The following is a 20,148-nucleotide window of genomic DNA, read 5'->3' on the forward strand; positions in this document are numbered from 1 at the left end:
TCAAAATAAGACTATAATATCATAAGGCAAAAAGTGATTTTGAGATTATGGTATGAATTATTCCAATTTTGTCTTATTAAGATGAATATTATATATACTTACAAAGCATATACATTATCGTAAAATACTGTATAATACTTACACCTTCTGCATACTGCAAATACCGTTTATTAGTTTCCTGTTTACCAAATGTCTCCAAAAACTTTTGCCGGTAAGCAAGAACTGTATCAACGTGTGTTTTATATTTTACAGCCAATTCAAGTGCCCTATAATGAGAGACAAAACAGATAATCAGCATTGCTTGAATTAGAGTTTTGGGGTAACAGAGTGAGACAAATGGTCTATGTTGTTCCCTTTCCACTCATCCTTCAATATGGAACACCATTCCCTACCTCATCCATCTTGCAAATTCCAACTTATGCTTCAAGGTCCAGATCAAACATCATCTCTTCTCCCTGACCAGCCCTCCTTGTAGAAATAAAAGACCATTATCTTATCTGTGCTCTATGACATTTTATGCATACTATTATGACAGCACTGCTTACAGATATTATAATTATTTACGAATCTGTTTCTTCCATAACCTGTACATTAACTGAAGGGAGATCTAGGTTTCATTTCTCTTTGGTGAGTATACCATAGTCTATGTATGGTAAATGTTCATTGAAAAATTAATTGAAATCATAATAAAATTCAAGTGAATGAACTCCCCCCCCCCCAGTGTAAGTGGTTCCACTATCTTGACAATTTTTTTAAGTCTATAATTTATTCTGCTCCAGAATTTATTTATCTACAGTCTAGAATGTATTCTGGTCAATATTCAAATAAATACTGATATCCTTTATGTTATAACACAGCAAATTTAAAATATTATAAAACTAAAATTTGTGGATAATAAAAATCTGACAAAATCTTTTGCCATTTGATTCTTAGAATAAGTTAATACCCATTTAAATTTTATAATCCAATTAATATCTTTCAATGTAACTTATTTTCAAGGTAATATTTTATTTAAATAGCAGGCAAGAACTAAATTAATTGCTAAAATCAGTGGTACAATACCAAAGACATAAAATCTATGTATTGATAATTTCGAGGGAAATGAAAAGATTAATCTTCAGTTCTTGGCCTATTTGTGTATGTAGGTTTTGGACAGTATCTCAGCCCATGATCCTGTGCATAACTCGTATGAGTTGAGTCAGGAAAAATCCAGTATAGTATAGCTCTCCTACACTGTTCACTATAATCTTGTTTTAAAGTATGGGAAATGGCCATCATAATAGCTAAAGTATATCCTTTTTCAAGTTCCCTTGTTTTCTCATATGATATATGACTTCTGAATAGGCCAGTCATGATTTATGTATCAGAGCCAAATACTGTAAATCCGTTGTTTAGACAATACTGACTACTGACTAGATTTTTGCAACATGTGACCCTTCAGTAGGAAAATGTTTCATTTTTAGCATGCTTTGGTTTGACCTAAATAGTCACTTTAAAAAGTATTTTAGGGGTGCCTGGGTGGCTCAGTTGGTTAAACGCCCGATTTCCGCTCAGGTCAGGGCTCTGTGCTGACAGCTCAGAGCCTGGAGCCCACTTTGAATTCAGTGTCTCCCTTTCTCTCTGCTCCTCCCCTGCTCATGCTCTGTCGCTCTCTCCTTCAAAAATAAACACTAAAAAAAATTGTTTTAAGTATCTTAGATATGCTGTGTATATTAATTGACAGTTGATAGAAAACCGAGAGAAATATTAAGACAATATAAAAAGTTATGAATTTAAGTCAGGTGTAATACAAATGATAATGCCAAAATTCAGCACAATGATTTCTTATAAAAGTATATGTACATATTGCTAAATCCATGGATCAGTATTTGCTACCCATTACAATCTCCTCACAAAGTTCCCTCATTCCTCTGTGACTTTAAGTCTTTCAGAGAAAAAGAGGGACACAGAGAAGAATGTAGAAGTACTGCAATTTAGAGAAACAAGTGAAATGCAAGAAGGCAAAAACCAATTTATGGAGTATCAAAAGAGGAGAAATAGAAGTAAAGATGCTTTAATCCTTCTTTTTTTAATTTTTAAAATGTTTTTATTTATTTTCGAGAGAGAGAGACAGCGTGCAAGTAGGGGAGGCACAGAGAGAGAGGGAGACACAGAATCTGAAGCAGGCTCCAGGCTCCGAGGTGTCAGCACAGAGCCCGACACGGGGCTCGAACTCACCAGCCATAAAATCATGACCTGAGCCGAAGTCAGATGCTCAATGATCTGAGCCATCCAGGCACCCCATGATGTTTTAATCCTTCTAATCCTCTCCCATATCACCCTCCATATATCCCTAAGGCTCTGACTCCAGTGTGGATGTGTGAGTGGAGACTCTGGTGAACCAGTCCTCTGGCACCTGAAAAATGCCATTTCCCATTCCTTTTTTATGACTGAACATGACTGGGGAAGGAATTTTTGATTGTACAAAACTAGAAGTATTCCAAGTGGGGAATACGTAACCATTTTTCGGTTGGGACTTTTCAAAAAGAAAATTATCTCCAAAGAGATCATTGTCATGGAACATTAGTACATTTAATTATGTATGAAGGATAAAATATAATGTCTAATACCACATTTAGATACTAGATGGTAAGTATTATCTATATTATAGTCATTATCATTATATAAGATATGTATTAATTATCTGATTGAAGAGCAATAGCTAAAGGTAAACATTCAAATTATATGTGCTATTTTAAATGTTCCCTAAAAGCATACACTGGGTAAGAAATGTTTCTTTATCACACAGAGAAGGAAATTCACTCCAAATTATATAAGGGTTATGGGAACAGCATGTCTTTAGCTTTAAAATGGTTATTTGGCAACCAAACAAATGTGACATTAGATTATGGGGCTGGAATAAATCCATGTATCCTCTCTGATTTTAAATAGAAGGAAGTTATATAAAAAGATTTTGTAACTTCAAAATATGATCTTTTACATAACTTTAATGAAGCAAAATCACTTTATATAACTGGTAGAAGCAGAGAAATTGTTTTTTATTAATACATAAAGTTTCTAGTGTCTATCTCTCTTAACTTCCATTTTTGAGAACAGATTACTACCAAATGTCCAAAGTGAACATCAAGTAGATGACCTGCTTACTTACAACTTTTCAAGGGCTGCAACTTATTAGGTTGCAGGTAATTTTCAAATTCAAATATGAATAACAGAAGCACAAATCAGCAAGACTGCTTCTCAAATGGAATAAACATATTAACAAAATGAAATGTGCTCCCTTCTAAAGGATTTAAACAAATATAGAAATTCAGGGATCTTAAAAGAAGTCTAATATATTTGTCATCTGATACTTAAATTCTATCCTTCCAGTATTTTAATTAATTAATGGATCTGGGCAATGATTATTAATGGCTGCTAACATCACAAAAAGAAAGACAACCAGTCATTGTGAAAATATATTCAACACTACCTCTGTGATACGAGGTGTTCCCAAAAGGGGAAAAAAAATATTAAACCTAAATCTAATCAAGTTTCTAGATTCAACACCAATTTATGGTTAATTCAAGCGGCAAAGGAACATGTCAAATGACACCACAGAGATGCAATCAGCAAAATCCAGATTATAGGAAACTCTAAAGGCCCAGTTTCTGTAGTGGGAAAATTATAAGAAAACATAAGAAATAGGAAAACCTATAGATTAAAAGAAAAGAACATATCTAGGAGTCATAATGTATGGAAATTTTTTTGGATCTTGAATCAAACAAACAAACCATAAAACAAAACAAAACATTTATGAGATGATCAGAGAAATAAGAACACCGAAAGGAATTACTGTTAATTCTTTAAAGTGTGACTGTGATATTGTGGTTAGATTTTTAAAAACCTTGAGATACATACTGAAATACTTATAAATAAAGTGATATGATGACTGGGATCTGCTTATTAACAAATGGTAGGGTAGAGGTAGATAGATAAAAGTGATGAAAGACATGTCAAACCTGAAAAAGTCAGCATGCCAATTTTATAACATAGTAACTTCAGGTGTGTATAAGCACTGCAGCCTCTTCCCTGAGAGATGAATACCTGAGAGAATGAGGAGATATACCTGATATGCCACAGAAAAGAGCAGTGTGCCACTCACTCTCAGAAAGCAATGTGTCAAAGCCTCATGTAGAGGAGAAGGCTACTACTGAGCACTCCTCATTTCAAATCTGATGGCCTTTCTTCCTTAGCAACACAAATTTCTCATGGCTCTTCTCTCTGCCTGTCTGACTGCTTTATTCAAATCTTTCAACAGATTTCTTTTCTTTCACCCAACCCATAAACGTAGTTGATATCTTCTCACTCCACACATTTCCTGAGCAATTGTGTCCATTCTTTTTTCTTCAACTGCCCTCCACTTGGCTAATGGCTGCTAAATCTACATCTCTAGTTCAAATCTTGCTCATGAGCTCCGGGTTCATTAATCAACTATTATCACATATCTCTTCACAAAATTTCAAATCCAACATGCCTAACACTGAACTCACTATATTGCCTTCCAAACCTGTCAATATTACTACCATCATCTATTGGTAGTAATTCAATCTTAGTTATTGAATAACTCATTCAATCTGAGTTATTGAAATCAGAAAATTGGAAGACATCCTAGATTCTCTTTTCTTCTTCACACCTCAACTTCAATCAATCACAAGTTTAGCAAAGGCATAAATCTTCAATGGCAAACTACTCACAAATATAAATGTGAATAAATCTTCTGTGATGTTAGGAAACTATTAAGTACAGTGGAAAACGTAATTTACCAAGTGGTAGATAGAAGAAACCATTAAGATCAATGGGTTTTAGAATTGGTGAAGAACATTTTTATTACCTTTCCCAGTTATAGAGATTAATATTGATCTGGATCGCTTGATAAACAAGGCCAGCCTGAAGAAGTACCATTTCAGCCTCCTGTATGTTCCCACTAAACATTAGTATGTGAGCCATTTTTGATTCTTTAGATGGAAGATCTTTTATAGAATTGATGTACTGAACCTTATCAATCTAAAAAAAGAAAAAATATATGAAGTAGAGTAACAGAAAGGGAAGAAAAACTGCAAACATATATATAGGTAAGTAAACATTATTTACTTCACCAATTGCTGCATAGGCTATTTCTGCGGTAGTCATATCTCTATTAGCAACTGCCATAGCAGCTAGGCAAGCCCACATGGTTTGCTCCTAAAGTGAAATAGGAGAACAATTATTTCAACTAGAAGCAGAACTGCCTTAAAATAAACAGTGACTTAAAATATATAAAAGTTAACATTTTAATGAAAAAATTAAAAATTGTTGAGCATGGCACTGAAAAAACTAATTTAATAAATTAATCATGTGGAAATTTCACGTGGGTACTTTGTTGAAATATATTAATAACACAGAGAACTTCTTTTGAATACAAATTATTACAAAATTTCATTTCTAATTATCAAAGGTTTATTTTTGAACTTATGATACACTTTTAAGATAATTTAAGGTTATAAACCCTCCAGTATTTCTGATGAGGTCAAAGAATGTAACTTACAATGAGCCAGAGAAATAGTGAGGTTCTCAGACAATGCTATTACAGCAGATTTCTATCAACGACTCATTGTAAGGGAAAGCATCTAAAGGTCATTTTAAAAGTATTATTTTAAGCAATGCTAACCCATGTAAAATTAAAAAGTTCTGGGGTCAGGGGCACCTGAGTGGCTCAGTTGGTTGAGCATCCAACTTCAGCTCAGGTCATGATTTTGCAGTTTGTGAGTTCAGGTCCCGCCTTGGGGTCTGTGCTGACAGCTTGGAGCCTGGAACCTGCTTCGGATTCTGTGTGTCATTCTCTCTCTGACCCTCCCCCTTGTGCTCTGTCTCTCTGTCTCTCAAAAATAAATAAAAATGTAAAAAAAAAAAAATTAAAAAAAAAGTTCTGTGGTCAAATATGTTTGGAAAATACTGGATTCAACGAAGTGGATTCAACCAAGTGGGAAATGCTGGTCTAAAGTAGAGGTTCTAGGGGCACCTGGGTGGCTCAGTCGGTTGAGTTGAGCATACGACTTCGGCTCAGGTCATGATCTCGCAGTTCGTTAGTTCAAGCCCCATGTCGGGCTCTGTGCTGACAGCTCAGAGCCTGGAGCCTGCTTCAGATTCTGTGTCTCCCTCTCTCTGCCCCTTCCCCACTCATGCTTTGTCTATCTCTCAAAAATGAACAAACTTTAAAAAAAAATTAAAGTAGAGGTTCTTAACCTTAGGTGTACAAATCATCTGAGGAATTTTAAAAATATGCCCAGGGTTCATTCCAGATCTAATAAATTAGAAGCTCTCTTGGGATAAAACTTGGGAATCTGACTTCTTTTAAAAAAAGTTCCAGAGAAGATTTCTATATGTGCCAGTATAGAGAAACTACTCATTTAAATTATAGCTTCTTTAAGAGTAAATCACACAGCAATATCTACCCCCCTGTGTTGCTCATGTCTTCACTTATTAAAAAAAAAAAAAAAAAAAAAAGACATGATCTCATTTGCAATTTTCCAGCCCTTAGCTGTTACCATTTCTTTTTTTTTAATGGTTATTTATTTATTTTGAGAAAGAGAGAGAGAGAGATTGCGAGTGAGTGGGGAGGAGCAGAGAGAGAGAGAAAGAATCCCAGGCAGGTTCCCCACTGTCAGTGCAGATCCCAATGTGGGGCTCAAACTCATGAACCATGAACTCATGACCTGAGCTAAAGTCTGATGCTTAACCTACTGAGCCACCCAGGTGCCCAGCTGTTACCATTTCTTATCCTACACAAAGATATGTGTAAATACACAATATATACACAAACATGGATCTAAAATAACATAAAGTACCTTAACAAAACGACAAAGTCTTACACCATCTTCCCATTTTGAACTGCTTACATATTCATGGAGAATACCAGGATATGGTGATATGCTGATGTGAATCAGTGAGCCATCAGCTCTTCTTATAGTTACCTGATTTCCAACAAAACTCACAATATGGGGATTTTTACTAAATTCACTGTTGGGAAAAAGCAAAGTATAATTTATATTCTGAGCAAAATCTTTCATATACTAATTAGGGGAGTTTACACTTGACACAGATATAAAGTCTCCAAATCTCTAAAATTCACTCCCAAAAAAGTTAACTTCAGGGAGAATGTATATATTTAAATAAACATTTGAATCTAACTTGCTCCAGTTGGAGCAAAATATAAAAGTTTAATGCGGCAAAAATTATTTGGGAGCTATGCCTAAAAGCATTTGAAATAAAATTTTTTCCCTAAGTCTTAAGGTAAATTATACAAATGATTAAAAAACAGCTTCAGTTTTTGAAAGTATAAATGAATAGAAAATTTGGGGCGCCTGGGTGGCGCAGTCGGTTAAGCGACCGACTTCGGCCAGGTCACGATCTCGCGGTCCGGGAGTTCGAGCCCCGCGTCAGGCTCTGGGCTGATGGCTCAGAGCCTGGAGCCTGTTTCCGATTCTGTGTCTCCCTCTCTATCTGCCCCTCCCCCGTTCATGCTCTGTCTCTCTCTGTCCCAAAAATAAATAAACGTTGAAAAAAAAAAAAATTAAAAAAAAAAAATAAATAAATGAATAGAAAATTAAGCTGATTCTAAGATTATTTTCTGATAATAAAAAGAGGTGAACTTGAAGTAAAGTGACTAACTTCATTAGTTTGATGCTTCTCTGGTTTTTCTAAAGTTGTGAATTGAATATTAAATGAACTCAAAATAGATTTGAAAGTTAAGCTAAGTTTTGGAGTTGAGAAGTTTTGTATTCTTATTTTGTCAAGAGTGAGAGATCTTGCTATTTCCTAGAGAATTTAGGAATATACATGTATTTTCTGAAGCATATAAAATTTAAAAAAAAGACTCTTCAGTAACCTTATATACTTTTCTATCTTTAATACTAACTTAGAAATTCAATTCTAGAGACACATAAATTCCTGAAAGTATGACAATAATTAATAATTTATGATAATCTGAAAAAGAAGAAAGATTGACACGTTACGTACCACTGAAAAATCTTTAAAATGTCCATATTAAAATCACTAAACCACACTGAAAAAAAAAAAACACCTGAGTTTTTTTACATTAGGCTTGAAACATTAGGCTTGAAAATTATATTTATGTAGGGAAAATTATATCCATAGAAGGAACAAATAAATGTAATAGTATTATACAACACTTTCAACTTGACCCCCAAACTTAAATCTCATCAAGCTAGCTTTAGCTGAACAATTTGGCAGAGTGAAAGGTACCTTTCAGGATTGACATTAAAGGCAAAAACATGACACTTTAGAGTTATTTATCACTATAAACAAGTCCAACAGTAAATGCAGTTACCTTGCATCCCTTTCATATAATGTTTTAGGCAAAATGTCTCTGTCGACATAAACTGTATTGGGGTAGTACCACACTGTAAATCGAGTATCCTGAAGTCCACAAAGGATATTGCATGTATCACTCCATGCCAAAGTATGCACCATTGTTCCTTATTTTAAAAAGAATGTTAATGTACAATTAGTTCCACTATAATAAGTATTAAAATATTTTAAAAATCAACTGACACACAGGACCCCATCTAATTTCTGGTAGGTATGACTCTATTTTCTGATTGTATAATGGTGAAAACATTTGCAAAAATTCACTTAAAAATTTATGGGAATATTTGAATATTTTACCTAGAACCATCATGTTTTTAATTTGCAAGTCTTTCTTTCAATGCATTATTCAGAGATTAATTCAAGCAATCAAAAATTTAAATGTATTATAATTATTTTACCAAGTTTCATAATTTGTTCTTCCTTCCCAAATCGTTTCACTGAGGTGATATAGAGATCTCTATTTTTATCAATGAAGGCAATTTTTCTGTCATTGGTAAGTCCTTTTTGATCCAGAGCAATTTCCAAAATTTCATTCTAAAATTTAGAAAAAATGAAAATATTGGATTAGTTTTAGTGCTTGATATCAGATCATTTAAATTATTTAATTATAAAAATGTGTTTATTTAAAGATCAATTAAATATCACTCCCTTACTTAGAATGATAAACTGTCCCTGATAAATAATTTTAAACTACTGATTTAATTCATAAGCTAAAGCACAGTTACTTTTTTTTTAATTTACAGGGGAAAGATGCCCCTTAAGACACTATAATATAATGTATATATTTTTGAAACTCTGGAAGCTGAGAAATACTTTTGTCCTCCTGTCCCACCTTTACTAGACAAAGTGAAAGGGTGAGGCAAGTCTGAATATCACAAGAGAGATCTACTAATTACATTTATGTTCCATAACAAAATGTACTCTAAGAGCCTATATTTTAAAGATTTATAAGAATACATTTATGAAAATATCTCATGTTTTAGACACTTAAATTTTATAGATTCTCTCACATTTATTTCCTGTGAAACAGGAAACAACCTAGTGCTATAGGTATTACCATACTTACTTTATGGACAAAAAGACGAGATGCATAGCCAGTAAGTGATTTTGCTCAGAAAAAGCTGGTAACAAGCATATTTAGAATTTAAAGTCCAGATTTCTGACTTTAAGATTAGTATTTTTGTCCACATAACAAAGTATTTCTGGCATATGACGTTAATCTATTACACTATTATACTAGCTACTGAAATGAATTTCTTTATAACTTGGAAATGGTTCAGTGTGGATTCATTTCAACTAAATCCAAGAGGGATTTATTTACTGCTTACTATGTCTTAAGACTTGCTAAGACTTTAAAAAAAAATTTTTTTTACACTTGCTAGGATTTGTTTTGTTTTTTGAAGGTGTTATGATAGTACCTTAAATGTCCATCATTTGAGCACATGTTGAATAAATTCAGATACGTCCATAAAATGTTACACTGTATGGTTGTGGGAAAAGGATTAGGAAAACACTTCATATATTGATATAGAAAGATCACCAGAAATAGTGTTGTGTGAGAAAAGCAATGTACAGACTTGTATGTTACATTTTCGTAAAAAAGGAGTTAAAAACATATATCAATTTTGTTTGTATATGCACTAAAAATCTCTGAAAGGAAAAGGGAGTTTAATAATGGTAATTACCATTATTAAATGGAATTGGATTGACAAAAAGGGGTGTAGGAGGGAGACTTTTTCACTGTATACTTTTCTGTAATTTTTCATTTCTAAACCTTTTGAATTTATTTGTTATTCAAATTTAAAACTAATAATTACAAAAATTAGAAAAAATATATAGTCAGGCTTCACTAGTGGCATTGAACAATAAAGTTAAAAACATCTTTAGACCCAAATATATCTCTTACTAGAATAAATAAAATGTGTTCCTTTATTTACTTTATTTAAAAATTTTTTTCATGTTTATTTATTTTTGAGAGAAGAGAGACAGAGTATGAGTGGGGGAGGGGCAGAGAAAGAGGGAGACACAAAATCTAAAGCAGGCTTCAGGCTCTGAGCTGTCAGCACAGAACCCGAAGTAAGGCTTGAACTCACAAATTGTGAGATCATGACCTGAGCCAAAATTGGAGGCTTAACTAACTGAGCCACCCAGATGCCCCTCCTTTGTTTATTTTAATTTTTTTAATGTCTTTATTTTATTTTTTTTATTTTTTTTTTTTTTTAAATTTTTTTTTTTTAAACGTTTTTTATTCATTTTTGGGACAGAGAGAGACAGAGCATGAACGGGGGAGGGGCAGAGAGAGAGGGAGACACAGAATCGGAAACAGGCTCCAGGCTCTGAGCCATCAGCCCAGAGCCCGACGTGGGGCTCGAACTCACGGACCGCGAGATCGTGACCTGGCTGAAGTCGGACGCTTAACCGACTGCGCCACCCAGGTGCCCCTCTTTATTTTATTTTGAGAGAGACAGAGTGCGAGCAGGGTAAGGGCAGAGAGAGAGGGAGACACAGAATCTGAAGGAGGCTCCAGGCTCTGAGTTGTCAGCACAGAGCCTAATGTGGGGCTTGAACTCACAGTCTGTGAGATCATGACCTGAGCTGAAGTTGGACACTTAACCGACTGAGCCACCCAGGTGCCACCGTCCTTTGTTTATTTTAATGCTAAAAATCAGAAACCAATAAGCAATTCACAATTTGGGGTCTTTTCGTACTTCTATGGAACTTTTTTTCCAGTTTAACTACAGTGTTAAAACCTAAAGAAAATGCTGGCTAAGGACAGGTCAATGAGAAAACTGCAAGATGTTTAGAAATATAAAAACATTTTTATATACTGATAGGTGCTAAAAGTTTAATCAAGATGGGACATTTTATTAAAAAGCAGTAAAGAGCCTGAAAAATAGACATGTAAGTCAGATTCTTTTATCCAATTAATTTGCAATTAGTTTTCTATTACAGAGTTTACTAGTGCTTAGTCTTTATGACATTTTTTAGGCAAAATACTCTATGTAGAATGCATACCAGATTTAAATATAAGACTAATTTCTATGTTTTATTTTCCTTAAAATGAAAACATTAAATTTAAAAAAGGAAGTAAATAGTGGCTAATTAACTTTAGAAATAGCTAATGTCCATTACCTTATGAGAAAGAAGCTTCCCGTCACCTAATGGTTTTCCAGTTGATGCCTCAAAAAGGAAGATTACTTGAAAAAAAAGTAAAGCATTAGTTAGTATATTATATTAGAATTTTTATTGGTAAACTTTAATCCTAATGAGAAATTATTTAACTCTTTGGACCATACAGTATCTATCAGAATAGAAGAGCAGCAGCATTAAATTCCTACTTATTAACAGGGTCATATTTCTTAGAATACTTCTTCCTAAACATACATTCCCTAATTAGAATAGTTATTAATGGTATGGCTTCACTTCTCCACAGGATTGACCATGGAAAGTCCAAATCTAGATGTAATTTTTAATTTTCAGAACTCTGATACAGACGAATATAAGATCATAGAAAATCATATTTTACAAAAGAAAAATGTGTCAAGTGCCTACTATAATACTAGGCAAGGTGTTATGCACTGTTCCGTTCCCTGTGGTCAGTATACTACTGTGGTGTAATTAGTAATTTGCCCGGTTTTTGTCCTGTGTTCCTGGCAGGAAGCTTCAACAACCCTTGGAATATCCTGAGTGACAGGAATGTCCTAGTTATGCTAATGGGGAGACTCTTAGTGGGCCCTAGACAGCTTCAGAATTTGGTGTGTGGGAGGGGGCTGGAAGTTGAGTTCAATCAATGTGGCTAATAATTTAATTAATCATGCCCATGTAATAAAATCCCATAAAAACTCAGTGTTGCTTCCTCATCGGTGACAATATTGATATGCTGGGAGGGTGATGTACCCTGACTCCATGAGAGGGCACAGGAGTTCTGTGTTCCTTCCCAGGCCTCATCCTGTGTGTATCCTTTGTAATAAAACTATAATTCTATGCATAGCACCTTCCTGATACCTGTGAGTCATTTTAGCAAATTATCCAATTTGAAGGGGTCATAGGAGTCCCTGAATTTGTAGCCAGTCAGTCAGCAAAATGGGTGGCCTGAGGACTCCCTGAGACTTGTGGCTAGTGTCCAAAGTGAGGGCAGTCTTGAGGAAAATTTTGCCTTTAAGCTTTTGAGTCTGGGTTAACTCCAGGTTATTAGTATGAGAAACTAATTGTAATACACTCAGTTAAGGTAAAAATGGAATAGTTGGTGTCTGGAAGGGTAGGATTCACTACACCAACCCTAACTCATAAAAACATGTGGCTTGGGGCACCTGGGTGGCTCAGTCAGTTAAGTGTCCGACTTTGGCTCAGGTCATGATCTCATGGTTCATGAGTTCGAGCCCCGTGTCAGGCTCTGTGCTGACAGCTTAGAGCCTGGAGCTTGCTTCAGATTCTGTGTCTCCCTCTCTCTCTGCTCCTCCCCCCGCTCATGCTCTGACTCTCTCTCTCCTTCAAAAATAAAATATTAAAAAACAAACAAACATGTGGCTTGGGAAGAGAAAGAATGAAAGAATGGGGATGAGGAATGTCTGACTATTAGAAGCCACAAGGTGACCCATGGTATGAAACAACAGCTAAGTTGCAATTAGCTGTGAGAAGTTAAAAGTCACCTATGGAATTTGAGATGATGGATCCATCTCCTGGGGGAGTTGGCTCACTAGATGCATAAGAAAGTGCAAAATAATAAGAAAAGAGAAAAATATACAGTCCCATAGTTATTATAATATCTAATAGGTAAAATGAAAGTAAGAGATGGGTCAAATATAGATTCTGGCCACTCTCAAATACAGCCTCTAGTATCAGGGCCCCCACTGAAGGAATGTGTTCGAGAAGATCCTGATTCTGGTCAGCCTGAGGTACAGCCACTATCCTCAGAGCCATTTCCCAAGGAGAAAGTTATGCTAAAACAAATTATAAAAAAGGCTAAAATAACTAGACAATGACAGAAAGGAACACTAGAGATAAGGCATATTAGAGATAGGACCATCAAGGCCCTCATTCCAGCAGGGTCAAAAACTAAAAAATAGGATGAATACAGCAAACATCGGTGGGGTCAAAAACCAGAGGTTGGGTGAACCAAAGGGAGTCCATGTTCATGTTGGTCTCCCAACATTGAAGTCCTTTAAACAAATCTGCTTTATTCATCCTAGTTTGGAGGAATCTGGAAAGCTGTATGGCAAAATAGCAAAGAAAAACCTCACCTCCAATTGTCTGGGGTTACTCAATTTAATCAATATATGGGTTGATCAAAAGGACCAGTTCCTTGGCTCAAAACTCTATTGGGGACCAAGGTCTTATGCACAGGAGTGGGCAAAATGGCCAGGGGCAGAACAGAGAAGTTTCTAGGACTCCTTGATATGAGAGTCCAATGCACTATGGTACCAAAACCCACTGGTGAAGTTCTAATGGGAAATACAATTAAATTGAGAGAACATAGGAAAGCAAGGGTTAATATGGTTAAGGTGAAGTCTGAATGAACATTGGAGTGTTTAAACAAGAATTATATGAAGAGGCTGTGTCTCCCTTACCTGAATGTTTAATGGGACTGGGATATTATGTCTGACTTGGGAATATTTCTGCTACCTAGTGTTGTAAAACTAAAACCTGTTAAGCCCTACCGGAAGTCAATTACATTGAGAGGATAGAGAAATGCAAGAACTAACGGGATTAAGTTGAATGTTTAAATGAAAAATGGTATATCGAAGAAGCTTTATGTGAAGTGGTTGTGTCTCCTTTACCTGAATATATTATAGGGATAGATATTGCACCTAACTGGAGAAAGGTTCCCCTATCAAGTATTGCAAAACAAAAGGCATGGAAAATCTACCACTTAAACAATGTTAACAAGACATACAAAACAGAAACCAATGCCTGGATACATACAGGCCTTTAATATCAAATGGTATAGAATAGAAGCTGGAGTGCTAATAAAGATACATTCCCCGTACAGCAGTCTCATGTGGAGTATAGACCGGAGCTTATGACAAAAGCCTGTGAGCACCTCCCAGTGGCAGCTACTAGAACTCTGAACTAGACAATTTCCACTTGGAGGAGCAATTACTAGCTTGCTATCAGACACTAATTGAAACTGCCTCTGAATGAAGAACATAAAATAATCCTGAAACCTGAAATATCCAGGATGTCTTGGGTGATATCAGACAAACACTCTAATGAGGAAGGCAGTGCCCAGAAGAGTTCTATAACAAAATGGAAATGGTTTGTGCAGGAACACACCAGCAGGGGAATGCATGGAGTTACACAGCATATTCCTGAGCAGGTGGACTCTTTTCCTCAGGAATGACTCTGGAACCATGTGAAGAGCTGCAGGATTCAATCATCACTTGAACGGTGCCCTGTGAACAGCTCTCAACTGACTAACAAATAGCTGCTCGGCTGATAGATGGCAGTTTCATCATGAACACACAACATGCTGTTTGGAAGGCCACCACTCTGACTAAAAAAGGTAAAACAAATGGGGTTGGTGAGCTGCACTGCATGCTGTTTACCCTTATGGTCAGGCAAAAGGGCAATGAAGATTAGCCTATAAAGGGGGGTGCCCTTACTGGGCATGGCCCCATGCAAAATCACTATGGGAATCTGAAGGGTGCATTAAAGTGGGCCATGTCAGTGCCCATCAGAAGAACCCCCTTCCAGCATCAGAAGATGATTAGAATCAATGAGCAGATACCCTGGTGTGCTCACTTGAGGTAGCCACTTGGGTTAATGAAGGGAGTGGACTGAAACAATGCAGGGATGGGCCAAATCTAGACATATTCCTTTTGTACCCTCCGAGGCACAAAATGACAACAAGAACTGTTTTGTCTGCCAACAAGAGAGATTTAGAGGCTGCAGATGGCTATGGGGAAGATTCCTGGGGTGGGAGGGAATCCTTGTACATAGATGGCAAGTCAGATTGATGCCTGTAACCCTGGAGGGCTACAAGTGGGTCCTGACAGAAATAGATACTGACTCTGGGTTGTGCTTTGCTGACCCAGTGGTAGATGCAAATGCTCAGAGTACTATAAAAGAAGTGGAGAAGATATTACACAGATATGGACCATTGAGTGTAATTCCTTCCGACCAAGGAAGGAACACACTTTACAGCTCATCATGTCCAACAATAGGCAGAGATATAGTTTCTGAGAGTAGTGGTTTGGTAATTAGAATTAGAATGGGCAAAAAAACAATGACTGTCTAAAATGAGAACAGAGGGAATATAGGCATGAAGAACTAGCTTACACGCCTTCATGAGTGTGTACTCACATTCAACATGAAGTGAACAAAGAGTGTGTCCATACTAGATAAATTCCTCTACAATTTCAGTGGAAATAGGGAACAGGTGGTGAAGAGGATGCTAGTATGACTATGCAATTTTTCCCACAGTGGGAGAATATTGGTATGATACCTATGCTTTTTTCTTTCTTCCCCACATCACCTCAATGTTCTTCTTAACCTGATACAGTGGTCACAGGACAAAGGATACAATTACAATTATCAGAAGCAGAGATGATTCCTAGGCTGTTTTAACCTTCATGTCTATATTTCTAAGGACCTGATGGAGTAGGTTGTGCTTTCACTCCATCTGGCAAATTTGGGGTTAAATGTGAGTGCAGCTATACTGCCTAGTGGTAGAGATAGCCCACTAGTTCTATACAAATGGAGAGAAAGAGAAATAATGGCTGAAAATCAAAGAATAACTAAATGGGCATGCAATGGGGGAATCCAATTTTATATTAATTCTTCAAAAGAGTCTCAGCGCAAAAGCTAGCATTATTTGTTTGTTTTTCCAATATAATTAACTTACAGGGTTACATATTGTTTCAAATAAATTAAATAAATAAAAATAAATAAAAATTTAAAAGCTGATATGGTTTCGTAGATCAAATACACCAGATGCTTAAGAAGGTGAAGACAACAAAAGACTCACTTCAGACCTAAACACATGTAGATTGAAAGTGAAGGGTTGGAAAAACATTTGTGATGAAAATGGAAGCAAAAAGAAAGCTGGGGTAGAATACTTATATCAAACAAAATAGACTTTAAAAAAAGACTTTAACAGGAGACAAAAAGGATACTACATAATGATAAAGGGAACAATCAAACAAGAAGATATAACATTTGTAAATATTTATGCACCCAACGTGGAAACACCCATATACATAAAGCACGTGTTAACAGACAAAGGAAGAAATCTATGGTAACACAATATAGTAGGGGACTTTAACACCTCACTTACATTAATGGATAGATCATCCAGACAGAAAATCAATAAGGTAACAGTAGCTCTGAATGACATATTGAACCAGATGACTCTAACAGATATATTCAGAAGATTCCATCCCAAAACAGTGGAATACTCATTCTTTTCAAGTGCACATGGAACATTCTCCAGAATAGATCACATGTTAAGCCACAAAACAAGTCTCAACAAATTAAAAAGGACTGAAATCATATTATGCATCTTTTCCAACCACATGGTATAAAACTAGAAATCAATCAGAAGAAAAAAATCAGGACACAAATACATGGAGGTTCAATAATATGCTAGTAAATAATGAATGGGTCAACCAAGAAGTCAAAGAGAAAATTAAAAAAAAATACATGGAGACAAATGAAACCATAATAGTCTAAAATCTTTGGGATGCAGCAAAAGCTATTCTCAGAGGGAAGATTATAGCAATATACACATATCTCAAGAAGCAAAAAATAAATAAATAAAAACTCAAGCAACCTAACCTTACATCTAAAGAAGCTAGAAAAAGAACAACAAAGCCCAAAGCCAGTAGAAGAAAGGAAATAATAAAGATTAAAGCAGAGGGGCACCTGTCTGGCTCAATTAGTAGAGCATGCAACCCTTGATCTCAGGGTTATAAATTCGAGCCCCACATTTGGTATAGAGATTACTAAAAAAAAAAAAAAATTTTTTAAACCCTGGAACTCTATACCCATTAAGCAGTCTCTCTCTCTCTCTATATATATATATCTATATATAGAGATATATATATCTATATCTATATATATGTATGTGTGTATATATACATATATGTGTATATACATATATATGTATATATATGTGTATATATGTGTGTATATATATATATATATATATATATATATATATCATAGACACTAAAAAACACAATAGAACAGATCATTGAAACCAGGAGCTGGTTCTTTGATAAGATCAACAAATGAATCAGATCAGAAATGAAAAGAGAAATAACAACTTACACTACCAAAATACAAAGGATTATCAGAGGATATTATTAAAAATTATATGCCAAAAATTAGACAACCTAGAAGAAATGAGTAAATTCCTAGAAACAAATAACTTTTCCAAACAGAAGCAGGAAAAACATAGAAAACTTGAACAGAGTGATTAATAGCCATGAACTTGAATCAAAAGTCAAAAAGCTCCCAAAAAACAAAAGTCCAGGACCAGATGGCTTCACAAGTGAATTCTACCAAACATTTAAGAAGAGTTAATACCTATTCTTCTATAACTATTCCAAAAAACACAAGAGAAAATATCTTTCCATTTATTTATGTCACCTTCAATTTCTTTCATCAAGGTTCTATACTTTTATTTTTTGTAGTGTCTTTATCTGTTTTTTGGTATCAGGGTAATTCTAGCCTTGTAGAATGAATGAATTTGGAATCTTTCCTTCGAGGATCAGGAAGAAGGCAAGGATGTCCACTCTCACCAGTTTTATTCAACATAGTACTGAAAGTCCTAGCTGCAGCAACAGATAAGAAAAATAAACAAAAGGCATCCATATTGGTAAGGAAGAAGTAAAACTTTCACTATTTGTAAATGACATGATTCTATATATAGAAAACCCTAAAGACTTCACCAAAAAACTAGTAGAACTGATAAATGAATTCAGGAAAGCTGCAGGATACAAAAATATGCAGGACTCTGTTGTATTTCTATACACTAATAATGGAGTAGCAGAGAGAGAAATTAAGATAGCAGTCCCACTTACATTTGAATCAAAAATAGTAAAATACTAGGAATAAACTTAAGCAAGGAGGTGAAAGACCTGTACTCTGAAAACTATAAAACATTAATGAAAGAAATTGAAGAAAGATATTCCCCACTCATTGTTTGGAAGAACAAATATTGTTAAACTGTCCATTCTACCCAAAGCAATATACAGATCTAATGCAATCTCTATCAAAATACCAATAGCATTTTCAACAGAACTAGAACAAAAAATCCTAAAATTTGTATGAAACCACAAAATACCCCCAAATAGTCAAAACAATCTGGAAAAAGAAAAAAAAAAACTGGAGGTATCACAATCCCAGATTTGAAGATATACTACAAAGCTGTAGCAATCAAAACAATATGGTACTGGCACAAAAACAGACACAGAGATCAATGGATCAACAGAGTTCAGGAACAAGCCTATACTTTTATGGTTAATTAATATATAACAAACGAGGCAAGAATGTACAATGGGAAAAATAGTCTCTTTAATAAATAGTGTTGGGAAAACTGGACACTAGCTACATGCAAAAGAATGAAACCACTTTCTTACATCATGCACAAAAATACACCCAAAATGGGTTAAAGACCTAAATGTGAGACCTGAAACCATTAAATTCCTAGAAGAAAACATACACAGTAATTTCTTTGACATCATTCATAGAAACATTTTTCTAGATATGTCTCCTCTGGCAAGAGAAACAAAAGCAAAATTATACTATTGAGACTACAACAAAATAAAAAGCTTTTGCACGATGAAGGAAACCACCAACAAAACAAAGAGACAACCTAATGAATGAATAGAAGATATTTGCAAATTCTGTATCCAATAAGGGGTTAATTTTCAAAATATATAAAGAATTTATACAACTTAACACCCCCCCCCAAGATAATTCATTTAAAAATGGGCAGAGGAAATGACCAGACATTTTTCTAAAGAAGACATACAGATGGCCAATAGACAAATGAAAGTTGCTTAACATCACTAATCATCAGGGAAATGCAAATCAAAACAAGATATCATCTTATACCTTTCAAAATGGCTACACACACACACACACACACACACACATGCACGTGAAACAACAAGTGCTGGTGAGGGTATGGAGAAAAAGGACTCTTCATGCACTGTTGGTGGGAATACCAACTGGTGCAGCCTCTACGGAAAACAGTATGGAAGTTCCTCAAAAAATTAAAAATATAATTACCATATGATCCAGTAATTCCAGTACTGGGTATTTACCCAAAGTGTTTATGTTTTCATAAACACTAATTTAAAAAGATATATGCATCCCTGTGTTCACTGCAGCCTTATTTATAATAGTCAGGATATGGAAGCAACCCAAGTGTTCACCCATAGATGAATGGATAAAAAAGATGTGAGATGAAGATAGATAGATAGGTAGATAGATAGATAGATAGATAGATAGATAGATAGATAGATACACAGATCTATAATGGAATGTAGATCCATTATAAAAAAATAAAATCATAAACCATTAAAAAAAATAAAATCTTGACATTTACAACAACATGGATGGATCAAGAGTATATAATGCTAAGTGAAATAAGTCAGTCAGAGAAGGACAAATACCACATGATTTCATTCATATGTAATTTAAAAAACAAAGAAAAAAGAGATAAACAAAAAAACACTCAAATATAAAGAACAAACTGGTGGTTGCCAGAGGGGAAGTGGGTAGGGGGATGGG

At 35.0% G+C, this 20,148-nt stretch overlaps 2 protein-coding genes across 16 annotated transcripts in view; one reads left to right on the forward strand and one right to left on the reverse strand.

The window, feature by feature from the left end:
- Nucleotides 1-20,148, forward strand: part of CC2H3orf80 (chromosome C2 C3orf80 homolog) — a 69,747-nt gene that overhangs the window by 42,825 nt on the left and 6,774 nt on the right. For 4 of the 11 annotated variants that reach the window (XM_086674622.1, XM_086674624.1, XM_086674621.1 and 1 more), the window contains one exon: nucleotides 14,741-14,908. The exons of the other annotated variants lie outside the window; for them this stretch is intronic. The gene's annotated coding sequence lies outside the window, so the exon portion shown is untranslated. The remainder of the gene's footprint in view (nucleotides 1-14,740; nucleotides 14,909-20,148) is intronic. 11 annotated transcript variants of the gene reach the window in all.
- The window catches only part of IFT80 (intraflagellar transport 80), a 143,652-nt gene that overhangs the window by 9,431 nt on the left and 114,073 nt on the right, over nucleotides 1-20,148 (reverse strand). For 4 of the 5 annotated variants that reach the window (XM_086674611.1, XM_086674609.1, XM_086674612.1 and 1 more), the window contains 7 exons: nucleotides 11,539-11,603; nucleotides 8,805-8,940; nucleotides 8,366-8,513; nucleotides 6,864-7,035; nucleotides 5,131-5,220; nucleotides 4,871-5,043; nucleotides 143-266 (listed from right to left, as the gene is read on the reverse strand). In XM_086674611.1, the coding sequence (XP_086530737.1) occupies nucleotides 143-266; nucleotides 4,871-5,043; nucleotides 5,131-5,220; nucleotides 6,864-7,035; nucleotides 8,366-8,513; nucleotides 8,805-8,940; nucleotides 11,539-11,603 (908 nt within the window). The remainder of the gene's footprint in view (nucleotides 1-142; nucleotides 267-4,870; nucleotides 5,044-5,130; nucleotides 5,221-6,863; nucleotides 7,036-8,365; nucleotides 8,514-8,804; nucleotides 8,941-11,538; nucleotides 11,604-20,148) is intronic. The other variant, XM_086674610.1, reaches the window with a different exon arrangement.

The sequence above is a fragment of the Puma concolor genome, chromosome C2 (genome assembly GCF_028749965.1).
Source record: "Puma concolor isolate L17-30 chromosome C2, mPumCon1.1.hap2, whole genome shotgun sequence".
In the NCBI taxonomy this organism is placed as follows: Eukaryota; Metazoa; Chordata; class Mammalia; order Carnivora; family Felidae; genus Puma; species Puma concolor.